Below are 26,097 nucleotides of genomic sequence, written 5' to 3'. Positions count from 1 at the left end.
GAACCACAAATCTCCAGCACTTTCTCCAGCAAGAAACTATTGTGTGTGTCATGCCTGATGCCAGAGCACTGCAATGCCTTGTGCTCCCTGCAGGGTGCCCGGCCCACACTGCATGGAGCTGCTGCTCACTGTGTGCCAACCAACGAGGTGGGTGCTGAGCATGCAGCAGGAGCCCCCGTCATGTGGGAAGCGTGGCCCCATGGGCTCTTTGCCCCATTTGATGGTGACATCATGCCACTACCCCCTGGTATGTGCGTGTTAGGGTACCGTGTTCCACATAGAGAAGTGTTACATTCATTGGTCATGAAATGAAGGAACAGTGTATTTTCTCTCAGTTCAGCTTTTTGTAAGCTTTAACCTCTAAATAAAACAACTAAGTGTAGATACTGAAAACACAATCCAGCCACTCTCAATTATTGCACAGATGCATTCATTCATAAGGACATGTAAGATCATAATTCCACTTGTCTCTCCCCTTCTGCACTATGCGGTAGTAAGCACTTGGGTCTCCGTTGTTAACCATCCTGACCTTATTTAAGGTCTGTGTTCACCTTTTCACGTTACGGGAATGTGTTATGAGGAATCGCAGCGGCTTCTGACATGCATTTGCCTTCCCATGGCCAAATGCCAGTTGATTTCATGGATTTTAGATGTTGCCTTCTTTTGTCACGGTCCCTCATGACTTGGGTGTTGATATCTCTTGGAACAAAGAGATCCACTGCTTTGACCGCTCTTTTTCAAGCTAGCTGCTTTATCCTTGGAGCCAGAGTTGGTCAGGGATTGTCCTTGGAGCACGCTAAAAGCTGCGTGGTGTGGTCCCACTTCTAAGCCTTGTGACTGAGCGGGTGGGAAGCCTCCCCCCTCCCCCCAGCTTGCTGGTGGGGTTCAGAGGATGGCTCGTGTGGACCCAGACTCGTTTCTAAGTCTAACATCATTGGCCTATCCTGCTCATCTTTTATGGCTGGGGGAAGGGAGTGTTAGGCCCCGTCCCTTACATGGTTCCATTGCACGTTGGGGAGCTCCATCAGAAGTTAACATATTTAGAGAGAGCATGAGGACATCCCCTGTGTGGTTCCTGGAATGTGCACGTTGTGTCAGATGCATATCTGTGCAGGTGTTCCCGCAAGCGCAGACACGGGTGGTGGTAGTACCATGTTCAGTTCCCATGCCTTCTGAATTCTCCAGACTGCAAGCCCGATGATCTCTTTTTAGAAAGTATTTCTCCAAATTAATTTTGCTTCTTGGATAAGACTTTACAAAGAGGAAAGATAAATGAGCAACGTGTTAGGGTGAGGGCCAGATGGTCCACCTCAAACGGTGATGTTTATCAACTTGCTTATGTGTGAGGAACTTGCTTAGTGCTGGTTGATCTAATAGTTGCAGTGAGGATGAGTGGCCGGCCGGTGCTACTGGGGGCTCTGTTCCCTGTGTGGGAAGGTCCGGCCCGGAGACATCATCCGGTGTGTGCACTGCATCACAGTAGGCTACCTTACAGGAGGCATGTAGTGAACATCGCCCAGAGTCTGGACTGCTTTCCTGACCCCACTCTCCCCCGCCTTTGTCTAGAAGAGGCTCGAGGCAGAGATGTGCAGGTTCTTCTCAGACATGCAATTGGGGTTGGAGCTGAGGGAGGTGCATGTGAATGTGGCCGGCTGTCGGTGAGCCTGGCCCACCCCTGCTGATCATAAACCTCACTTCTTGCTCAGACCTGGCCCCAGCATCATCACCTGACTGCGCAAAGGATAATCTTTTCCAATTTACTTTCAAGGTACATTTGCTTTTGTGAGTTGACTGCAAAGAGCTCTGTTTTTGAGTTCACTTGAGAGAAATTTGAATTTTAGGTGAGCTCAGTAAACAGAAGGCCTGTGTCTTTGGAACAGTTTAGAAATGCTCACTTTTTCCTGTCAGTTTTGCCATGGAGATGAGGAGCCATGATGCTCAGTTCTCCCCCCCAGGGCCCTTCAGGGGACTCTGCTGTTGCAGGAGGCTGGGGAGGACACGTTCCTGATAAATCACCATCTGCCTGCTGCCAAGACAGGCTGCCTGTGCGCGGCCACCAATGGGGAGGTTGCAGGAGGAGCTGAGAGAAGGGAGTCGACTCTTCTCCCACCACAGCTGTTAGCAAAGATCGAAAACAGTCATACCTGGCACGTACAGCAGTGGGCGGGTTAGCTTCTGGGGGCAGGTTACCTCCACGCGGCTCAGGATGCGAATGTCGTTGGATGGGTCAGTGGAGATGGAGACCGTTCATTAGATAGGACGCATCTTCCCAACTTCTGTGGTGACGTTATTCTGTGTTTGGGACTCTTAAATGTAGTCTACAAAATTATAGACATCTTTGCTTTTTATGAATAAACTTGCTTATCCAGTGAGGCAGAAGGGTTAGTTTGAAGGTCATGAAGGGTTGGGTTTAAGGGTTGAAGGGTATGGGTTTGAGGTCATGACCACCATCAACGTGGGGGACTGCTTCCTCTCTCCGCTATGCCTGGAGAAGCACAGCCATCCGGCAGAGCTGCTTGTCCTCGGGAGGGGAGGTGTGTGCGGTCTGACACTGCTCTGATTCATAGTAAAATCCTGACCCCAAGCCCAGGTTCCTCTGCTGTTCGACGTAAACATACTGAGTAAGTGACAGCGTGGGACACTCTCTCCTCTCTGAGTGGCAGGTCAGGAGTGGTCATCATCGAAATATTTTTCTTGTCACGTAGCATGTTTTGAAGGCCAGGAATGCAAGGAGGATCTTGCTGAGGGTCCACGAGGACCAACTTTGCAGGTGTCGCGTCTCTGGACACCTCCTCCAGGAAGGTGGGAGCTCACCACTGAGTGCTGGTACCCACAGGGGCCCCCAAGCCAGAGGAGAGGCTTCTGCACTCCAGGGCAGGTTTGTTCTGCCCAGAGCTGGTGCTTTCCAGCCACAAAGCCCTTCCCTGCCATTCTCTCAGAATGACCCCGAGAGTTTTATTTTTTTTAAAGATTTTATTTATTTATTCATGAGAGACACAGAGAGGGAGAGAAGCAGAGACAGAGGGAGAGGGAGAAGCAGGCTCCATGCAAGGAGCCCAATGTGGGACTCCATCCCGGGACTCTAGGATCACGCCCTGGGCCAAAGGCAGACGCTAAACCGCTAAGCCACCTGGGCTGCCTGACCCCGAGAGTTTTAGAAATAAAAAGCAGAGCTTCAATAAGTGGTGTTATTATTTACATCACAAAATGCTTCTTTCATGTGTTAAATCACTGATCGAAGAGTCCCTCTCAGGGTACACGCAGTCACAGGCAAAACCGCTATCAAGGAAAGATTGATAATAAAAGTAAAAATTGAACTCATCATATCAGCAAACGAGAAAATGGTACTTGGTTTGCAAAATTCATTTCTTACCACTCAACTCTTTAGGGATAGCTGTTGCAGGAGGTGGGGCTGCTTCTCCACGTGAGTCCCCAGAATGTTCTAGCATCCATCTGATTCACAAACACACACTGTGAAGGGAAATCATTTTCATCACTGTTCAAAGTCAGGAAGGAAATAAATCGACACATAAATATTCTAGATTTTTAACGTCTGTGAGGTGTTTTTAGTAGATGGAAGTTAAATGACTAATCCCCTTAAAATAACAGATAACAGACCAGGGTCCTCAGGGTTCTGTCTTATTTAGGATAGTGTATCGATTTGCTTCGGTGTTTCTAATTTAGGATATCATGTAGGACTTAATATTAAAATTCAGTTTCCTGATGACTGATTGAGATGGAAGTTTCATCTTGGTATAAAATTTTACCAAAAAAAAAAAAAAAAGAAAAAAAAGAATAGACTTTGCCCTTCAGAACTGGCCTTAAAGTCCAGGTGGAAACACACACAGCAGTGTGAGCGCTGTACTCATGGGGAGGGGAGCACCTGCGCCTGCTGGCGCGGGGCTGCCTGCCGAAGGGCAGAGTGTGTCTGCGTGGAACATCCTATGGGCCATCAGCTCGGGGAGGGGGGCACATGAATTTGGCTTTATGTTCTCTACGTCGAGCACCTCTCTGGGATGGTTGCTTAGTAAATGCATCTCAGACAATGGCTTTTACTCTTATTTTTTAAATATGGAAGTCAGACCACCCATGGAGTCATATGTCTGATTTTTTTTAAAGATTTTATTTATTTATTCATGAGAGACACACAGAGAGAGGCAGAGACACAGGCAGAGGGAGAAGCAGGCTCCATGCAGGGAGCCTGACGCAGGACTCGATCCCAGGATCCTGGGATCACACCCTGAGCCAAAGGCAGATGCTCAACCACTGAGCCACCCAGGCTTACCTGAACTTTACATTTTAAAATAAGAAAGTAATGTATTTTGATTTTACTCAGTCCTTAAAAATCACTTTGAAGGGAAAAAGATTTTTGTTTCCCTGCCTGTCCGAACACTTTCTCTGTCCCTTTGCTCTGGTCTGAAGAAACAGATCTGTGTTCACTCCTTTTACTCTTTAATATGAGGTTTCTTCAAAAATCGTGCTTGCCCCAAAGATACAGATGCAGTGAAACGCTGGGACACCTGCACCCCGATGTTTCTAGCAGCAATGTCCACAATAGTCAAACTGTGGAAGGAACCTCGGTGTCCACCGAAAGATGAATGGATAAAGAAGTGGTGGTCCATATATAAAATGGGATATTGGGATCCCTGGGTGGCGCAGCGGTTTGGCACCTGCCTTTGGCCCAGGGTGTGATCCTGGAGACCCAGGATTGAATCCCACATCGGGCTCCCGGTGCATGGAGCCTGCTTTTCCCTCTGCCTGTGTCTCTGCCTCTCTCTCTCTCTCTCTGTGACTGTCATACATAAAATAAAAATAAATAAATAAATAAATAAAATGGGATATTACTCAGCCATTAGAAACCATGAGTAACCACCATTTGCTTCGATGTGGATGGAACTGGAAGGTAATATGCTGAGTGAAATACGTCAATCAGAAAAGGACAAACATTATATGGTCTCATTCGTTTGGGGAATATAAAAATTAGTAAAAGGGAATAAAGGGAAATGAGAAAAACTTAGTGAAAATATCAGTGAGGGTGACAAACCATGAGAGACTCCTAATTCTGAGAAATGAACAAAGGGTAGTGGAAGGGGAGGTGGGTGGGGGGTTGGGGTGACTGGGTGATGGGCACTGAGGGGGGCACTTGGCGGGATGAGCACTGGGTGTTATGCCATATGTTGGCAAATTGAACTCTAATAAAAAATTAAAAAAAATTAAAAAAAACAAAACAAAAATTGTGCTTGCTGTTTTCAGTGGAAATCTCCTTTGGTCAGCTGGAGACGTGTGGGCATCAGCAGGGGCCGCTCCAGGTGCCCGTGTGCACCTGCCACTTCCTGGCCTCTGTGTCTGGTTTCCTCTGGCTCCGAGTCGGTGATGAGTCAGATGGACCGAGTCAGAGTTGTGACCTCGGTGGTGGCCGCGGTGGGTCCCAATGGGAGGGCAGGTTTCCCCCAGGAGCCTTCCCTCCCCTTAACTGTGCTTCCACACACAGTCCTGCAGCAAGCACTTCCCCAGTCCAGGCACAGGAGCCTTCCCACCCCTCCCCAGGGCTGACCTCCACCCGTACCGTGTTTGCTGCCACCACTATGGTCCAGTCCATCCCAAGCCGCCTCTGTGTCCTCCCTGCCCTCCTTTGCCCTGGCGGGTGGCGCAGACACCTCCTTGCTGGCATCCTCATCTCCAGGCCTGCCCAAGCCTGTGCCCCGGCTGGCATCCTGCCACTACCCCGGAGGGCAGGCCACCTGGAGGGCAGGCCACTGGCCGTCCTAGCACAGGGGCGGGGGGTGTGCTGTGCACTCCCTCCAGATCCTGCTGTTTACACCCCCCGCCCCCACGCCACCCTGTTTTAGTTGCTCATTCAGTTCAAGACACTTTCTGGTCTGCCCTTTGATTCCCCGACCTGTCCATGGGTCATCTGAATGTGTGTTGTTTTGTCTGCAAATATGCAGGGAATTTGCTGACATCTTTCCTTATCTGTTTCTCCTTTAACGGCATGTGGTTGGAGACCTTGTGTGGTGGGGCCTGAAGCCACTGCACTGGGCTTCACAGCTGTATCTGCTGGGGGCGGATGGGCCAGGTTCGTCTGTGTGGCCTGGTGGGCCTGCCAAGAGTCACGCCCTCTGTGGCCTTGCCAATCGTGTCTTTATCAGCCGGTAGGTGTGGTCTTGTCTCCATCCAGAACTGGGGTTTCCTTTCTCCCTTAATGCCAAGAGGTTTTGCATTAGGTGTTAGAAGCTTGCTTGTGAGGTCAGGATCGGCCTGTTCTCTGGGCCAGTGGGCCCTTTGATGGAAAGAGCCAATCAGCTCTCTTTGCATTAGTGTCACAATAATATTTTCTGTTCTTTTCTTTTTAACCTGCCTGGGTCTTTGATTTGAAGTGCATTTCTCATAAGTATTTAGTTTTGTTTTGCTCTTTTAACCAGTTTCACTGTCTCCGCCTTTTAGTCAGTACGGACCGGTTCTGTTTGATGAGATGACTATGACCATGTTTAAACCGCTCATCCTGCTGTTCTGTTTGTATTTGCCCATGTGATCCTTGCTTCCTTTTCTTGCCTCCTTTCAGCTCAAGTACATACGTTTTGTTCTTCTACGTCTTTTTCCTGTGCAATTCCTTATTCTCTTAACTTGAGGGAGCCTCAGGGTGTGTGGGGTGCATGGGGGCCTGGAGCACTGTCGCCGCCTGTCTGTGGCTGGGGCCTCCAGTAGCAGCCTCACACTTACCTCCTTGTCACGCGGGGAACTTCCCCGCAGGCTACTGGGTTCATCCGTGGCGGCAGGTAGTTACCTCCTGCAGAGACTTCACAACGACGGATCTTATGTATTTGCCGTGTCATCCGCATTACACTTTGTAGCCTTGATATTCTTATCTCTAAAATTAGGTTGTTGAACTTTATGACCTCAGTGGTTTTCCAGGCACTTTCTTGTCTATAGAGAGGATTGAGAGGGTGCAGGGCCCCAAGTGTGTGTGATGGTTTCTATATCTGTGTGTACATAGTCTCCATTCTGTGTCACACAAAATGTGCATACATGACACATGTGCAGATTTGATGCCGCCTCAGTGTGCCTGTGCATGCTTGGCCGGGCGGCTGAGGGCTGCAGGGGTGACCTGGCCAGGGCCGTGGTGACTGCCCACATCAGGACCCTCTTTCTGGATTCAAACCCACAAGGCACCAACACCAGTTTTCATTTTGTTTTTTTTTTTTTTTTTTTTTTTTTTTCAGGTTTTTGTAATTTTTTTTTATTTTATTTTATTTTATTTTTTTTTTATTGGTGTTCAATTTACTAACATACAGAATAACACCCAGTGCCCGTCACCCATTCACTCCCACACCCCGCCCTCCTCCCCTTCTACCACCCCTAGTTCGTTTCCCAGAGTTAGCAGTCTTTACGTTCTGTCTCCCTTTCTGATATTTCCCACACATTTCTTCTCCCTTCCCTTATATTCCCTTTCACTATTATTTATATTCCCCAAATGAATGAGAACATATAATGTTTGTCCTTCTCCGACTGACTTACTTCACTCAGCATAATACCCTCCAGTTCCATCCACGTTGAAGCAAATGGTGGGTATTTGTCATTTCTAATAGCTGAGTAATATTCCATTGTATACATAAACCACATCTTCTTTATCAAACTCTCCCTCTTTGCCGATGACATGATACTCTACATAGAAAACCCAAAAGTCTCCACACCAAGATTGCTAGAACTCATACAGCAATTCGGTAGCCTGGCAGGATACAAAATCAATGCCCAGAAGTCAGTGGCATTTCTATACACTAACAATGAGACTGAAGAAAGAGAAATTAAGGAGTCAATCCCATTTACAATTGCACCCAAAAGCATAAGATACCTAGGAATAAACCTCACCAAAGATGTAAAGGATCTATACCCTCAAAACTATAGAACACTTCTGAAAGAAATTGAGGAAGACACAAAGAGATGGAAAAATATTCCATGCTCATGGATTGGCAGAATTAATATTGTGAAAATGTCAATGTTACCCAGGGCAATATACACGTTTAATGCAATCCCTATCAAAATACCATGGACTTTCTTCAGAGAGTTAGAACAAATTATTTTAAGATTTGTGTGGAATCAGAAAAGACACCGAATAGCCAGGGGAATTTTAAAAAAGAAAACCATATCTGGGGGCATCACAATGCCAGATTTCAGGTTGTACTACAAAGCTGTGGTCATCAAGACAGTGTGGTACTGGCACAAAAACAGACACATAGATCAGTGGAACAGAATAGAGAATCCAGAAGTGGACCCTGAACTTTATGGGCAACTAATATTCGATAAAGGAGGAAAGACTATCCACTGGAAGAAAGACAGTCTCTTCAATAAATGGTGCTGGGAAAATTGGACATCCACATGCAGAAGAATGAAACTAGACCACTCTCTTTCACCATACACAAAGATAAACTCAAAATGGATGAAAGATCTAAATGTGAGACAAGATTCCATCAAAATCCTAGAGAAGAACACAGGCAACACCCTTTTTGAACTCGGCCATAGTAACTTCTTGCAAGATACATCCACGAAGGCAAAAGAAACAAAAGCAAAAATGAACTATTGGGACTTCATCAAGATAAGAAGCTTTTGCACAGCAAAGGATACAGTCAACAAAACTCAAAGACAACCTACAGAATGGGAGAAGATATTTGCAAATAACATGTCAGATAAAGGGCTAGTTTCCAAGATCTATAAAGAACTTATTAAACTCAACACCAAAGAAACAAACAATCCAATCATGAAATGGGCAAAAGACATGAACAGAAATCTCACAGAGGAAGACATAGACATGGCCAACATGCATATGAGAAAATGCTCTGCATCACTTGCCATCAGGGAAATACAAATCAAAACTACAATGAGATACCACCTCACACCAGTGAGAATGGGGAAAATTAACAAGGCAGGAAACCACAAATGTTGGAGAGGATGCGGAGAAAAGGGAACCCTCCTGCACTGTTGGTGGGAATGTGAACTGGTGCAGCCACTCTGGAAAACTGTGTGGAGGTTCCTCAAACAGTTAAAAATATACCTGCCCTACGACCCAGCAATTGCACTGTTGGGGATTTACCCCAAAGATACAAATGCAATGAAACGCCGGGACACCTGCACCCCGATGTTTATAGCAGCAATGGCCACGATAGCCAAACTGTGGAAGGAGCCTCGGTGTCCAACGAGAGATGAATGGATAAAGAAGATGTGGTTTATGTATACATTTTGCCTGTGATGCTACACAGGCTCCATTGCCGAGTGACGTGCCAGCCTCTGTGCACGTGGATTGCAGACGATTTCATTTAGAATTTCCTGTCTTGGCTAACACACCCATACCTAATTTTTTATCTGGAGCCAAAAAAAAAAAAAAGATTTGAGTTCAATGTAAACATTTCCTTATGCTTTAATCACATCCTTAGGAAGTGGGGACTGAATTATCTTCATAGGGCGGATAGAGGAACTGAGGCAGGAAGAGGTTCCAGGGGGTGCAGTACAGTTGCACCCCGTGGAGCTGATGTCAGCTGCATGGCCAGCTTGGCACTGCACACCCAGGGCTCTGTGTGAGTGCAGACAGTGGTTGGGGTGCCCCAGGGGAGGCCCGGGGAGGGGCCCAGAAGAGGCGTGAGATGGTAGTATTGGGAGCGGAGGCCACGTTCTACTCCTTCTAGAGGCCGCAGGGATGTATGCACCAGAACTGAATCCTATGTCAAGATTTCAAGACAGTTGCTTTTTTCTATTCCATGGGAGGCATATGTTTTTTGTTTTTATTGAGGTGACAGTAACATTTTTTTTAAACCATCAAGTGTTTTCTAATTAGTTTTTTATATGATGCTCTAGTTCTGAGGCTCATGTCACTCCCAGATCTTTCCAGCCCACTTCATCAGGCCACCTCATGGAAGCTAATTTCATTCTTAAGCCCCTAAGAATCTAAGTACCTTCCTTTTGGAAAATGTTCTGCAGATCCTGGCAAGGTCAAGAGTGAAGCCATAAATTTAAGTGTAATACAGACCTAGAGGAATAGGGAGTCTGCTTCTGTCACATTACTTATTTTAACATTCAAGTAATTTTCTATAAAAGTCAGAATATTGTACCAGAACTCGATCTTCCACTGTAATGCAGACATAACCTGTCCAGGTGATAAGTTAAGAAGATGAAGCATCAAATAAGGCATTGGTTTCAAGTTCGGGCTGCTGATGGAATTTGTTGGGCAGAAGGGGAAGGAGGCTGAGCATCCAGTTCTGTGGAGCGCGCCTTGTGTCCTGTGCACCAAATAGGAGATGGCCAGCATGCATGGTCAGTGGTGGCACTTACTCCAGGACTCAGGGATGCATGCTTCCCTCTGGCCAACAGTGGTCAGGATGAACTACCTGTTTTGCTGTAGATACATGGCTCACATGCTCTGGACAAATATCGCATCTACTTCTACTTGTGTTGGGGAACACTGGTGGGCAAAGTGTGCTTGCATAGGAGGCTAGTAGAGTGCTTCTGGAAATACCAAGATATTTTGGCCCCTACCTGAGATGTTCTGCTCCATAGATGCATGGAAGAGACTGGACATGTGAACTTTCACAAGATCATTATGGTGCTGTTGGGCTCAGGTCACACTTGAAGAGATGCTGCGCTAGGTTACCTGGGAGCTGGGGTCCTGGCCGTATGCAGCGGAGCTCCCCTCCTGATTGAGACCGCTAGTCTCGCAGGTGTTCGTATCTCAGGTTGCAACCACTGATGCCTACCCATTATCTCCCAGAAGACCCATGTCTGTCATTCAGCAACAAGGCCTCCACCAGGACTGAGCCCAGGCTGTCCCTGTGTGTGGCATTGCACCTGGCTGTCCTTGTCCAGGCCAGGGACAGACAGCACCCGTTCCTGATTCAGATATGCTCAAACATCATAATTAACATGTCTTACACCCAGGAATACTTTAGTGAGGAAAGTGGATCTTGTCCAGATACCATCCCTCATGTGTCAGAGATGGGAAGTCAAGAGGAAGAATGTATTCAGAGCCTTCTGATGAAATGCAGGTTGCACATGCTTGTGTGAACCCAGGACATCTCAGACCAAGAGGGGGTAAGATGACATGATCTCCTCGCTGCACTCTTACTTTTACAGATCAGAAGAGTACCTTGGAGCTGGAAGGGTCTCACAGACCTTAGGGCCCCTATGGTGGTGAAAGAAGTGCCAGCGCAGGGATGCAAGGGCCCCCGTGGCGGTGACAGAGATGCCTGTGCATTCTATACCAGGTCGTGTGCATTTACTTCCAAGATACTTTAGGGTGCACAGAGCAGCAATGAAACCATCTCAGATCTACTTGAGACCCTCATCCTGACCAGAGTCTTTTAAGTTTGTAAAGGGGAAAGCAAGATATTTTTATATTCCTGGATATTTCTAATCAAAAGTAACATTTGTTTTGAATAAGAATTAAATAGGAAGGATTGAGGGTGGAGGCAGCCAATGCTGACAGTTCATCTGTAGTTGTGCTGAGTGCGTGTTCCGAGTCACATCGGACGGCTGACTCTGCCCCTCTTGTAGACACAGTCACACTCTCTGTGGCCTGGTACACATGTCCCTGGGACCCATGCCACCTCCAGATGCAGGACTTCTCCTTCACTGGGACCTTCCATGCCTCTGAGCAAAGAGTGTCCCAATGTCTATCAGAGACCGGTCTTTTCTAGAGTGCCGTGGCAGTGGGACCTTTGTCGTTCTGTGTCCTGGCAGTGCCTCCTTTGTGTGGTAGAGAGCTTTTCTGTTGGGTCAGCCGAGAAAGGTCTGGTGTTTCCACTTGTGGTGTTCATGAATAAAGCTTCTTCTGGGGCAGGTGTCTCTGTGGAGATGTGTCCTCTCTTCTCCTGAGCAAGCAGATGGGAGCATGGCTGTGGGGCAGTGGGGTGGGCACATGCTCAACCCAGAGACCCTGCTCACCTTCCAGAGCTGGTGCCATCCCCACCCTGCTGGGACTGCTGCATTTTGTTAGTCTCTTTCATTTTAGCTATTCTGGTATTTTTATTATGGTTTTAACTTGCATTTCTTTAATAATGACCAATATTGAACACAGTATCATATGATTATAGGCCTATTTTTAATTGTTCATTATTAATATTGAGTAATAGAACTTTTATTTTTTAGAGGTTTATTTATTTGAGAGAAAGAGGGTGCATGCACGTGAGGCAGGGGCAGGGGACAGAGGGAGAGCCTTCAGCAGACTCCATGCTGAGAACAGAGCCCAATGTGGGGCTCGATCCCACGACCCTGAGGTCATGACCTGAGCTGAGATCAAGAGTTGGATGCTTAACTGACTGAGCCACCCAGGTGCCCCAAGTTGTAGAACTTTTTAAAAACTGTGTTCTGGATACTATCATAGGTGTATGTATTGCAAATATTTCCCCTGATCTGTGGTTTGTTTATTTGTGTTGTAACATCCTTTAGTGACCATCAGTGTTGAATTTTTATGAAATGCAACTTTTATTTTATGGTTAGTACTTTTTGGCCTGTCTGAAAAATCTTGTCCACCCAAAGCCTGAAAATATATTCTATGTTTTCTTCTAGGAAGTTTATAGTTTTTATTCATATTTAGGTGAATGGCCCATGATATCAGCTGCCTGTTGTTCCCTAGCACTGTGCTGACCCTTGAGCAACACGGGGGTGAGCCATGTGGGCCACCTGAAGGTGGGTTATCCCTACTACAACACAGCCCTATAAACCTACATTCTATTCTGTGGGGTTGTGAAAGTAACATTTTCTCTTTGCCAGCTGACTTTGTTGCAAGAATATTTTGTGTATAACACATATGGCATACAAACTGTGTGTTGACCAGTAAGCCTTCTGCTCAGCAGAAGTTGTTATACTAGTTGTTATGTTTCTGAGGAGTCAGAGTTATGTGCAGATTTTTGGCAAGAGGGGTTGGCATCCCTAACCCCCATGTTGTTCTAGGGTCAACTGCATTAGCAAAAATGTAGCATTCTAAAACATTTATTCTCACAATTTCTGTGGGTTGAGTCTGGGCTCTGGGCGTGGCTCAGCTGGGTCCTCAGGTCAGGGTCTCTGGTGGCTGTAGCTGAGGTATTGACCAGGGCTCTTGCTCATCCAAGGCTCTCTTAGGGATGGATCCACTTCCAGGCTTATTGGCCTGTTGGCAGATTTTTGGATCCTTGTGGTTGTAGGACTGAGAGCCTTGGTGTCTTGGTGGTGGAGGGCCAGAAGTCACTGTTGGCCATGACCAGAGTCCCCTGCCACTCCCTACCACGTTGGGTCCCTAGCAAGCCACTTGTTTCCTCATAGTCCTCAAGGAGGAGGGACCCCTGTGGGACAGTGCTGCCATATCGTAACTGTGTACAACACTGTCATTGGGGGTTAGGGACAAGTCCCAGCCCACCCACACATGGGGCTGGTACCACCACCGTGTGTCTGGCCTGCACATCCATCTTGAAATAATTGGACTAATTTGGGGGCATGGAGACAAGTGTCGGTCAAAATTCATTTTTTTTCCATGCAAATACTTATTCGCTCTAGCTATACTCGTTAAAGATACTTTCCTTTTCCACTGAATTTCATTGGTGTCTGTTGAAAATCAATGGATTCTTAAGTGTGGGGGAAATCTCTTGTTTAGTACTCAATCTATTACAATTTTGAGAGATGTTTTAAGTTTATCAATTGTTTATTTTCCCGATGGTATGGTTGGCACTTTAACTGTCTGGTGAGGATTGTTTTCTCTCTGAACACCACCTCTTATGATTTCATTGTACAGCCAAGGCTCATTAATGCTGTTCTGGAAAGTTACTCAATGTAATCATGGACTGTAATCAATCTCATGCATAGGGGATGGTCACAGTTTTGCTCTATTACTTTACAATTTTAATTTTTTTCGCTATGTTTTTAGTGACAGATATAAATGATCATTGTCTTTCATCCTCCCCGCTGCCCCCCAGGATTTGGTCCAGATGCGCCCTGGCCGCCCATACCTCTGCCCCAGGGCTCTGTTTCCAGCCCAGGGAGCACCCACTCCACTGTGGACCTCTGCCCCTCGGTTCCCCTCTCATTGTTCAAACTCCTCAGCCACATTCAAAGTGCTGTCCTTGTGAACTTTCCCCAAAGCCCCGTCAGCCTCAGATCTCCCGAGTGTGGACAGCAGGCTTCAGAGCCCGGTGCGAAGAGCATGCAGGTGCTATATTCTCAGCTTACTAGTTGAGATGGCAGCTTCTCCCCTGGAATCTGGGTTCCTCAACTGGGGGTAAATGTCTTCATCTTCGTTCTGTTTTTATTCCTGGAAGTCAATCTGATCACCAGAATAGAGCAGATAGATGCTCGCTGATTGCTGGCAAAATAAATCAATCGGCTTTCTATTTCTAACAGCTTTCCTTATTTCCACATTGCCTAGAAATGACAGTATTTTTCAGCTGAGAGTGTTTATCTTGTTGTGGAGGCAGAAATGCACATCTCACACACAGAGTTCTAGAAAACACACCTCTGAAGTCGGTCTACTTTGAAAGCCTTTGTAATAGTAAACCATTAGAAACACCTAGAGAGTTCTATGTGTGAAATGTGGGCTGTAATACAGCTTGGAGGTTTCATAATGCACCTGCTTGGGAAGTATAAGTAATCCTCCTTGGCGAGTCTGGATCACATCTAATGACCAAAGCAGAGGCTGTGGGGCAGCCACCACCGCCACAGAAATGGGGATACTGTGACAAAGACACTGTGCATGAAGATTTATTTTGTGATCTCGGGTCCTCTGATGTTTGCATTTTCTAAGGCCACTTCTGTATTTTCAGTAGGTTATACCCCCACACTATTTTAACATTTAAAAGGGCATTTTTCCAGTAATGATTTGTGTAAGATGCAGGAGTCTACCAGTAGGGCCGTTAAAGCACATTAATGACTTATGGGCAAATGGCCAGGCCAGCATGTTGCAGCTGTCTTTCATACTCTCTTGGTCAGAGGAATTGCTGGTGTTAATTGGCATACCTCCTTCTTCCTCCTCCTTCTTGCACAAACCATTAAGATTCCTTTAGAAGGCTGCACATGTCCATACATGTCTGCCTATCTGCCCTGACACCTGCGAAGCTCTTTCAGACCTTGAGCGTGAAGGAACATTTGTGCCAGGTCGTAACTTACCATGCACTTCTAGCCTCAGATATGTGAACATCTCGATATATGTTGTAATATAGGTAATATATATATATATATTACATCGATATATATTGAATTTCTGAGATTTCCTCAACTGGGAAAGATCATGCTCCTCAGTGATTGCTTTGTTGGTTCAAATCATTTTCATTTGTTCATCTGTTTGTTCATGCTCAATTTTAGTGGAACTGGAATGACAACAGTTTGGACCTGGAAAGGGACGTGAGGGGCTGGTTTCTCTGTTCCTGGATCCAGAGTGTGGTGAGGCTCATGGCACATTCCTGCCCTCTGTCCTCTAACTGACACCTGTGCTTGCTGTCCAGCCACCCCTCTCGGCTCTGCTTGGGGGTCACTGGAAGGCTCACGGAGCTTCAGAGTCTGCCAGACAAGATGCCAGGACCGTGTTCCCCAGCAAGCTCCCTGTACATAGCAGTGTCGCCGTGTCCCCAAGAGCACAGCTTATCCTGCTATCCTGAGAGCTTGTTGCCAGTGCAGGGACTGAGGTGCCACTGGTGGCTGTGGCTGCAGAGGGCTCAGTGTGGACCAAGGCTCGGATCATTCATTGTTCCCGGAGTCTGACTACTTGCTGTGTAAGCAAGCATGCAAACATTTAGCTTGAGGGGTACCAGTTATCTATCATCAGAGATAGTCATATGTTGAATAGTGACAATTCTTTTTCAGAAGTGGGAACACAAATTCTAAAAAATTTAAAATTCTAAATTTATATTCTAAAGTGACTCAAGCAGGAGAACAGGGGAACTTTAGGTGTTCTACAATATCTGTCACTGCAAACTCCCCACCTGCCAGTGATTTTTAACATAGTGATGCCTGGCGGCAGGGTGGCTGGAAAGTATCCAGGTTCAGATAGGACAAACGGAAAGAAGAGGCTTGGAAGGATAGAGACCATGTCTGTCAGTGAAGAAGAATGACAGGACCTCAGATTAAAGCAAAAAGGGGCTCTTGCAATAAATACCAGTGGACCAGGCAGAAGTCCTTAAGTGAGAATTTAATGCTTTCCAGTAGAACTGTACCTTGGCTTTTATTCAGGTTGGGTGGTGGGATGCTTTGGCAGCCAGTAGGAAGTCTCAGTGTGCCTGGGCTGGCCACCTGCTCAGTTTCCTGTCCCTACCCACTGACAGTCACATGGTTGTGTTCAGACATAAACTGAGGCAGTGGTTTCAACCTGAATGCCAACTACAGGCGGCCTGCCAGGTGAGTCCTTCACTCGGGTCTCACCTGCTGCCTGCCCTCAAGCCATTTCCAAGTGAGTGTGTCAAGACTCCAGAGGCCACTCAGTGCTCAGACAACATAGGCCAGACAAGCACACCAGACATAGAGGCAGAAGCCCCATGTGCACTCAGTGCTGGACAGTTATGTGCATTCACCACCAGTGTTTTTCCATAGACTCACATCTGCCTGGAGGAGCTAGCAATATCCAGCTGCTACCATTCAGTCTGTCAAACGGGGAAGCCCAAAATCAAGAGTCCAAATTTTCACATTCAGAAAATGAAATAAGCACAGTAGAATAAATTATAGAAATTAAAGTAGAATTACAAAATAATTTTATTAAAACATAAGAATTAAAGACACCTGAATAAGCCACGCCTGGAGGAACGTCCCTCTGTGGTACCCAGTTGGGGGAGCATCTGTCCTTCACGTTACATGTGATGGTAGCTTTCCTTTGTCAGATCCTCTGTGTTTAGATGTCACATGAACCCAGATGACACTTCTGGCCTCTGCTCACGTGTTACAACAGTGAGTCACATAAAATAAGGATTTGCCAGTGTGCTTTCATCCTCAAGGGACTGAAGACACTTGCATGTGGACTGGAACCTATGTCCACAGGCCAGTCCTGAGGGGGCTGCATGCGGACTGGGGTGTGTACCAGTCCATGCCCTGGTGGTTCTGTGGGTCTTCTCCTGAGGGACCATTAGGGTTAAGAAAACCCCAGAGTGGGGAGATCTTGCAGATCTGGACCAATTATGTTTCAGAAAATGTAAATAGACCTTCTGCAGGTCTACTTGAAGGCAAAACAGTTGCCATAAATGTAATTCATGGTAGACATCAGATACTCTTCTAGGAGTAATAGTTTATGTTTTAAAGTTTCTTCTAAATTTCTTCTTGATAATTGCTCTGAAATTAACTCCCAGTGTACAGACTACACTTTTGGAATAAGGTGCTTTTAAGTTGAAACTCATCCTTGACTCAATGCCCTACAGGGGGTTGCTGCAGTGTCCTGTCCCTGACTGGGCCTGCCTGCCTACAGTCCCCATGGAAGGCTTTCTGAGGTCAGGAATTGATGTCATAGGCTACTACTTGAGTCCTGAATCCCATGTTGGATCACTGTGTTCTGGAAATGCTTTCTTGCAATTTCTAAGCAATCATCATGACAACAGTGTTTATTTCTAACAAAAATATAGGCTTCTGCTTGCTTCTGGAGTTGATTAACTATAACTTTGGTCTCCACTGAGATGAGATGTTGACTTTGCAAAACTGCTTCATAGGTTGGAAGTGATGCTGCAATTCCCCCCTGGAAAGGTTGTGTTTGTGAGTCAAGGGTGTGCCACGTGACTGCAACATACTGTGCTCCCAACATTCACCTCAGCCTTAGAGCCAAGCCAGAGCTGGTGATAAGCCACAAGGCGAGACACTCTAAATAACATTCAGCCACGGATTTTAGCTTGAGAGTTGCATGTTGTGGACAACTACTTCAACTACTTCTGCAATGGACGAATACTTCTGTGTCTTCTAAATTCCAGTAACTAGTTGACAGTTGCACTGAAATTAGCATGGAGGGTTTCTCTGTCCTCAGGATCCTCGATGCCCCCTCCTTTCCAATCCCTCCTCAACCCTGACCCCAGAAACCTGTCTCCACATCTGCCTTTCCCAGACTGCCATGTGGGTGGGATCACACAGTGTGTGGATTCAGACTCTCTTCTTTCATTTAATGATATGCATAGAAGTTTCCTCCCTGTCTTTTCATGGCTAGAGAGCTCATTTCTTCTTAGCACTGGGTTCCATTGTAATGTCTGGATATGAGTTTTTCTTTACCAGTGTCTATATTTCAAATCTTTTCCTGTTTCATGGTCCTGGCAGAGAGCTTGCCCAGAAACACAGGAAGAGGCCTCATTTGGAAGGGATTTTTCAGTGCTTCTCCGAGAAGGAAGACTTCCGATAGGTAACCATTATTGGGCCCAATGTCTTTTAAGTATGAATTGGTGTTGGACTTTATCAGAGGTTGTATACACCTACTGAGAATATATTTTTTTAAGTTTTTAATGTGATGAATGGCACTTACCTATTTTTCTAGTATAGAACCACCTCTTATTCTTCCAAAAACCTCAGATTGGACATGATAAGTTGTCCTTGAATAGTAAACTAGGTTATCAGTGAAGCCTCCCACTTGACTCCCTTTTGTCAAGATTGTCTTAATTATTCCAGGCATGTACCCTTCCATATAAATTTTAGAGTAAGCTGTGTCTACAAAAGTCCTTGCTGGGGTTTTCATAGGAATTGCATTAAACCCATGTATATACATCAATTTGGAGAGAACTGACTTTTTACTATGATGAGCTTTCCAACCCATAAACATGGTTTGTCCTTCTATGTATTTTCATATTTGATTTCCTTTGTCAGCATATTATCATGTTCAGCTTACATATACTGCATATGCTTTTAAAAGTTATATCTGGTATATAATTTTCTTTAGGGTAATTATAAATTATACTGTTTTTAACAGTGGTTTCCACATGGTCATTATCAGTATATGTGATGAGACTGAATTTTGTGTGAGTGACTGGTCACATTCTAGGAGTTACTTTTTGTTTGTTTCTTTGTGTGTGTGTGTGTGTGTGTGTGTGTGTGTGTTTGTAGATTCCTTGGGATTCTCTATATAGACAATCATGTTATCTGCAAACAGGGACAGTTTTGCTTTTTCCCTACAATATGCATGTATATTATGTCTTACTCTTGTTGTATTGCAATTGCTGGGGCTTCCAGCACTGTGTTGAGTAGAAGTGGATGTCCCTCTGTGGTCCCCAGTTGGGGGAGCATCTGTCCTTCACGTTACATGTGATGCTAGCTTTTGGCATTTTGCTGATGCTATCAAGTCCACTTCATAAATTGCTTTTTATCACAAATGTGTGTTGGCTTTTGCCAAATGCTTTTTCAGTATCAATTGCTACAGGCAATTTTTCTTTAGCTTGTGGATATGGTGGACTGTGATATTTTGACATTGTATAATGTCATGTGTCAGTATTGGAAGATCCATATAACTAAACGGATTGTATTTTTCATGTGATTAATGCACGATGTTATAAAAGCATGCACTGGTAAAGATTTGTTCATTCACAGTGGAAGATGGACCAATAGATTTTAGTGGGTAAGAATACACTCATTGATACAACTTCAGATTCTACATTCACATAGCCTTTAAGAAATATATACATTCATCATATTTTGGAGCAGCATCAAAGATGATTATTCACAATCATCTGAAAGGACTGTTAAGAATAGTTCTTCTGTTCCAAATAGTCTTCAACCAAGACAACGTATTGCAGCAGTTTGAGTGCAGAAGCAGGTAGGAGAACCTAGTCGTCTTCTAATAGGTTAGACATTGATGAGATCATGACATTCATCTCACTAAATTTATTTTCGTTTTGGAAAACCATTATTTTTCATAAAATAGGTTATTTATGTAAAAATATAATGGTTTATCATTGTTAGATGAATTCAAGCATAAATATATTTTTAAATTCCCAGTTTTATTTTATAATTTGCTGAATGTTGGCTGACACTGCCTGCATAAACAAAAGATATTTGTGGTTCTCAGTAATAAATTTTAAGAGCATGAAGGGGTATTGAAACCAAAAATTAGGAAGTGCTACTTTATGATAGTATGATTCTGGTTTTAAATACTTTCTTAGATTCATTTTGGGAAGATATTTTTCTAGAATTTATTCATTTGCTAAGATTTAAAATGTATTATCATGAAATTGTATTCTCTTATCATTTTTTATTATTTAGTTTTTATTGTAATTTCAAAATTGTGATATTATTTGAAACTTACAGAAAAAATGCTAGAATAAAAATGAATGTCCTATATAGTTTTTACCCATATTAATAGTTTTATTTTACAGTATTTTTTACTTGACTTATAATTTATCCATCCCTTCTTTCTTAATTTCTCTGCATGTAGCTACCTAGCACTTGAAATTTGACTAGTCCAAATTAAGATGACCTATAAATCTAAAATATACATCAGATTTTAAAGATGTGGTACAATATAAAATTTTTCATTAATTTTATGTTGATTATATGCTGAAATAATAATTTCTTAATAATGGGTTAAATCAAATATCAAAATTAAATCATTTGTTTTTATTTTTTAATGTGGCTTCTAGACAATTTAAATTATACATATGGCTTGCATAGTATTTCTATTGGATTGCATATATATATAAATTAGATTTTTGAAACCATCACTAGTACATTGGAGAAATCTTTCCCCTTTATGTCTGAGCACATTAGGATGTACATTAGGAACTATGATATCCTTTTACATACATAGATATGGTTTTAAATATCAGGGAATGTTATGCCGACACAAGGCTGTTCTCTGCTCATCCAATCCACAGTTCACTTCCAGCTCACATTTACAGATCCTTTATAACTCTTCCCAACCCACGATGATACACTTCTTATAATTGTTATGTCTTCCTAGCCTCTCCTAACTTGGAACAGTTTCTTTTTTTTCTTTGACCCCCTCTCCCTTTTTTTGACAACCACAAGTCAGTTCTTTGGTAATATTTCTTTATGATTAGTTGCCCTTTTTTGGTCAGGACTGCACAGAGATGGTGTTCTTGGGTCAGTGGCAATGTGATATTGGTTTGTTCCAATCATCTTGCAGACTTTCGTAACTTGGCTAAGATCCTCTACACCAGGCTTCTCTTTTGTAACAGCAGTAATTTTTTCTTTCATAATTCATAAGCAGTTTAGGGGTGGATATTTTAGAATGAGACAAATATCCTATTTATTATCAAACTTTTACCTACTAATTTTGGCATTCGTTGATGAACTTTGGAATTTTTGTGTAACTGGTTTTTAAAGAAGACGATAGACTTGAAGAGAGCAGACTGAGGACTATCTTTGCACACGGCCAGGACTCACACATTGTGTTTGGTACATGGGACCTTGGATTGTGTAGCAGTTCCATACTTGAAATGGGATACTCAGGTATCTAGAAGTATACCCAGCTTTATAGTGATAGCAGTGAGAATCACAGTTCATAAAAATAACTGACACAGTTTGGAAGTACTCAGTGGATGTTTCGCACACATGCATGCAGCAGGTGTATTTTCAAAAGCTTCTCCTTGAGGGAATCTTCAAAGGAGGAAGTCCTCGAGTGAGAAAATCACAGCAAGTTTGTGTCATTGGAACTGTGACCACAGCACTGCCTTCACTCCTCCTTAGCCTGTTTTGCTCTTGGCACAGAAGGGCGATTTAATATTTTCCAGAGATGAAGTCTTACAGGCGTGCTGGCAGCTTCTGGATGGCTTCTGTGAAGTGATCCCTAAGTTTTCATCCCTTCACGTGGATGACTCTGGGGACCAGAATCTGGGCCCACATGCTGGCACTGCTGCCTTCTATGGGGAAGCACTACTTAGGGATGAATCTGCTGGGTGTGAGCACTCGCATTTATCCACCGTTAATCGTTTGATCGCCTCTGAACTTGACCTGTGACCTCCTGTTGTCTCTTCCCTGCTTACTCTTGTACTGCATCCTGTCTGCCTTTGGAAAGATGAAAGTTCCCAGTTGTGGATGGTCTGGACCCAGTTAGGTTGTTGTACCAAAATTAGACCCGGAGCACAGCCATTTCAAGCAGTACTGAATCATCTGGGCAACACTTACTAAACCTCATTTCCCAGGAGAAGGTGAACTACTGGAAAATACCTCATTGCTTTTTAATTTTGGCCTTGGTTTTCCATGATTGTGTTAGATTATAAAAGAAAGAAAGAAAGGGGATTTTCTAAAGACGAGTCTGTTTTTTCTCCCTGTTCCTAATTTTAATTTTTTTGAAGATTTTATTCATTTATTTTAGAGATAGAGCAAGAAGGGGGAGGGGCAGAGGGAGAGGGAGAAGCAGACTCCCTGCTGACCCTGGAGCCTGTTGCCGGGGCTCTGATTCATGACCCCGAGATCATGACCCAAGCCAAAATCAAGTCAGATGCTCCACCCACTGAGCACCCTTGGCGCCCCTTAAAATCATCCTTGGTGATTTTAAGAAACTGAGGTACTTGGTGGTATTCCTGCATGGCTACCATGCCATTCAGTTGTCAGACTCGAGATTATCTAATAATTCTTTCAGTTTTAAAGAAAGTAAAAAGATGAAGGGGAATATGGTCCCCAAGCAGACTGGCATGCCAGGAGACCTGTCTTCATTCTTTAGTTCTGAACAATTTTGGTGACTCTCCTCATGCTCTCTAGCACCTCGTGGTGTTACCAGGTGATATCAAACTTATAAGATATCAGTCATAGGTGAGGCCTTAAAATCATTTGATTCTATTTGTAGCCTGAAGAAAATGATAGAGCTAGTTCATAGCCTAGCGAACATTCCAGAGGTCTCCAGAATCCTGCACAGGTGCTGTTTGCTCACCACAGTGGCTCTTTCAGTGCAATTTAGGATTTTACCTATGAAAGATTAGTTATTTTATTTTCTAGACAAGTCAGATTGTAAAATTATACTCTAAATGGTTCGCAGAAGAATTCAAAAGATGTTTATAGATATCTTTCATACTAAAATGTTCTTACAGATGAGTAGAAAATATAACGCAGCTGACCCTTGAACAACACAGGTTTGAACAGTGCAGGTCCACTTATGCGTGGACTTCTTTTTGATAAATATGGTACTTACTCTAAAGGTGTTTTCTCTTATGACTTTCTTAGTGACATTTTCTTTTCTCTAGCTTACTTTATTGTAAGAACACAGTATGTGATATAACAGAGAATAGGTATTTATGGGCTGTTTGTGTCATTGGTAGGCATCCATCAACAGTAGACTGTTGTACTGAACCTTGGTGGGATAAAACGTTATACAAACGTTATACGTGTATATTCGACTCTGCAGAGGTCCCATAGTTAAAGGGTCAACTGTAGCTTCAGGTTTTACCTGGATGACAAGTGTGTGTACCCAAAAGTTAGAATATATGAAGTTATTGAGTAGGGAAGTGAAGTGTAAGGGCTGGAGCTGACCAAGAAGAAAAAGAGAAGCCTCACTAATGAGCTGCTGTGTAGCCGTGAGTCCGGTAGCTTGACTGAAATGGAAAAATTCATAGAAAGACATATGTTGAGATTGACTTAAGAATAAATAGAAAAATTTAAGAGATTTATAACAAGAGATTAAATGATAAGAATAACTAAAAACAAAGAAAACTCCTCACAAAGAAAATACCAGGAAAAGATGGTAGTTACTCCTACCAAATATTTAAAGAATTAATCCCACTTTTCCATAAATTTCCAAGAAATTAGAGGAGACACCAAAACTTACTCAGTGATGTCAGTGTCATTCTGATTTAAAAAAAAATCAAGAGAACAGAAAAGTAACACCAGTGTTTCTTATGAATATAGATGCAAAAATCCCCAGTAACAAGCAAATCAAATCTGGCAATATGTAAAAAGGATTATATACTGTTACCAAGTGAGCTTTATCCCAGGAATGGAAGACTGGTTTAACAAAGGAAAATAAATTAATGTAATACATCCCATCAAAACATAAAAGCATATGACCATCTCCATAGACACAGAAACACACCTGCACGCACCTGCACGCTCACCCCTGATATCCAGTACCCATCAGGGATCCGAGGTTGCTCACCAGGGTGCTTATCCCTCTCATGTGTCTGGGGTTAAAAACAAATGCAGTGGATGGGGGCTACAGTCTCCAGGGCACGTGGCTCTCTGGAAACAGAGCTACTTTCCTTTGGGGACTGGTCCCTGCACCATTGTTTGTGGTGCGTGGACGTGGAACCTCAGTGGCTGCTGTTTGCCTCTGACTTTTCAGTGTTGAGCTGTGGGTGACCTTTGAGAGGGGGTCTGAGACTTCACCATGATCTTGGGTTCCAGGTGTGCGTCGGTGTCTCGGGAGGTGAGCCAACAGAGATTGGTCCTCTTTGGTCACATTGTCCCTCCAAACAGACATTTCCAGCAGTTCCCAGCTGTCCTGCACGTAGCATAGAAGACTCGTCTAAGTGTGTTACTGGTTCCTCCAGCCTCATCTCTCTTCTGCAGCCACTCGCCCGCCAGCTGGCTGACTTCTCGCCCTTTCCGAAATAAGCCACCTTCTCTCACACAGGTGTGCCCATTTCTCCTTTCTGGAAGACATGCTGCCCTCTCATCTCCCTTGGCTAATGCGTATTTGTCCTTCATATGTGTCCCCGACCTACCCAGGCATGTTCCCCTCTGGGGGGCCCAACTTCTTCTGGGTGGTTTGCCTCCCCAACTCCTTTGTGAGCCCGTTACGGTCCTGCTCCCGCTCCGCGCTCTCACACCCTGTGGGCCCTGTGCCCCACAACCGGGCGTGTGCAAGCCGTGCCCCGCAGGGGCCCAGGGTTGCATGTGGATTGACGCGGGCAGCCAGGCAGCTTCATTGTGACGTGGGTCCAGCGATGACCCCTCCAGTGTGACTCCATCCTGAGCCCTGACTATCCCAGAGCCTAGGTGAGGCGTTGTTGGGAGCCAGAGCTTCACGTTCTCATTTCAGTTGACAAACCACAAAAAGAACATCTTTGACCTGCCTACCCTGACAGATACCCCCTTATCACATCAAAATTGAAAGACACAAGTGGAGTTTATGACTAAAGTTAACACAACTTCAAAGGCAATTGAATGTAATTATCATGATGCAATTTTGGGCACTCTACCGCAGGGTTGGCAGTAGAGTGAAAATCTCATTTAATAAAAAGTAGGAAAATAGTCCAGGCTCAGTGACAGAGTAGTGTCACTACTAGTGTCCAGCCTGCTTCTAACCATCGTTTACTGTCAGCCTGGAGTCTCCTGAGGGTGCTTGCATGTCCCCGAGAGACCCAAGTCAGAGCTACACCCCATGTACAGGGTGCTAGGAAACCTGGACTTGTGAGGTTAGAGGGGGGGTTCCCTAAATGTGAGGAAGGTTCTCCAGAGGTTCTTGATAGTGAGGAAGCATGACAAATGGCCATTATGGGGGACAGACGAAAATAGTTGCTGTACAAATGGATCATTAATGTGACGTCACAGTGGTAGGATTACGGCAGAGAAATGCCAAGTAAGAAGCTTATTAGGTTCACTTTGTGTTTCTCCTACAGTTTGGTAGCTCTGCGAAGGTATGATTCTGTTCCTATCTATGCTAGAAAACAGAGCATCTGAAGATAATTACTGTAAAATCAAGGACACTAGTATGTAGCCAGGTGCTATTGTGGATGTGTCCCAATGTGAAGAGTTACCACTGTGATCTTCTTTATTGGTTCAAGGAGAGCATCAACAAGGATGAACTCCAATAGAAAAATAGAAGGAAGGTTGAATATTTTTTTTAATTCTGGAAAAGATTACTTCTTCTTTTAGATAAATGTGTAACTGCACCAGAGAGTGAAAACTGACCTAAGAAAACTAGCAGCTCTCCACTTTTATTAAAATATTAAAGTCAAGAGGATATAATTTTATGTATAAAATATAATCCATTCATCCATCCATTCAAGCCAAAATTATTGAGTGCCATGAAAAACATTCGTGAGGAATGCTGGCAAGATCCTTGTTTTCATGGGGCTTAATGGATAGGCAGTGTCAGGGACTCTGGCAAAAACAATAGAATTTGGTATGGAGGGACTGTCATGAGTGGGAGACTATGAAATCAAACATAAAAACTCCTTAAAACACAAAAAGACATTGCTGTTTTTTTGGAAATGCGGTGTGGGGTGCGTGTGTGTGTGAGGTTTGCATATG

The 26,097-nt window shown here is 44.3% G+C and overlaps 1 protein-coding gene across 22 annotated transcripts in view; it reads left to right on the top strand.

Moving 5' to 3' along the window:
* WDR27 (WD repeat domain 27) overlaps positions 1-26,097 on the top strand; it is a 216,172-nt gene that overhangs the window by 137,172 nt on the left and 52,903 nt on the right. For 13 of the 22 annotated variants that reach the window (XM_038526606.1, XM_038526604.1, XM_038526594.1 and 10 more), the window contains one exon: positions 18,223-18,304. The exons of the other annotated variants lie outside the window; for them this stretch is intronic. In XM_038526606.1, the coding sequence (XP_038382534.1) occupies positions 18,223-18,304 (82 nt within the window). The remainder of the gene's footprint in view (positions 1-18,222; positions 18,305-26,097) is intronic. 22 annotated transcript variants of the gene reach the window in all.

This window comes from Canis lupus, chromosome 1 (genome assembly GCF_011100685.1).
Source record: "Canis lupus familiaris isolate Mischka breed German Shepherd chromosome 1, alternate assembly UU_Cfam_GSD_1.0, whole genome shotgun sequence".
NCBI lineage: Eukaryota > Metazoa > Chordata > Mammalia > Carnivora > Canidae > Canis > Canis lupus.
The sequence above is the reverse complement of the archived record's forward strand: the minus strand, read 5'-3'. Positions and strand labels throughout refer to the sequence as shown.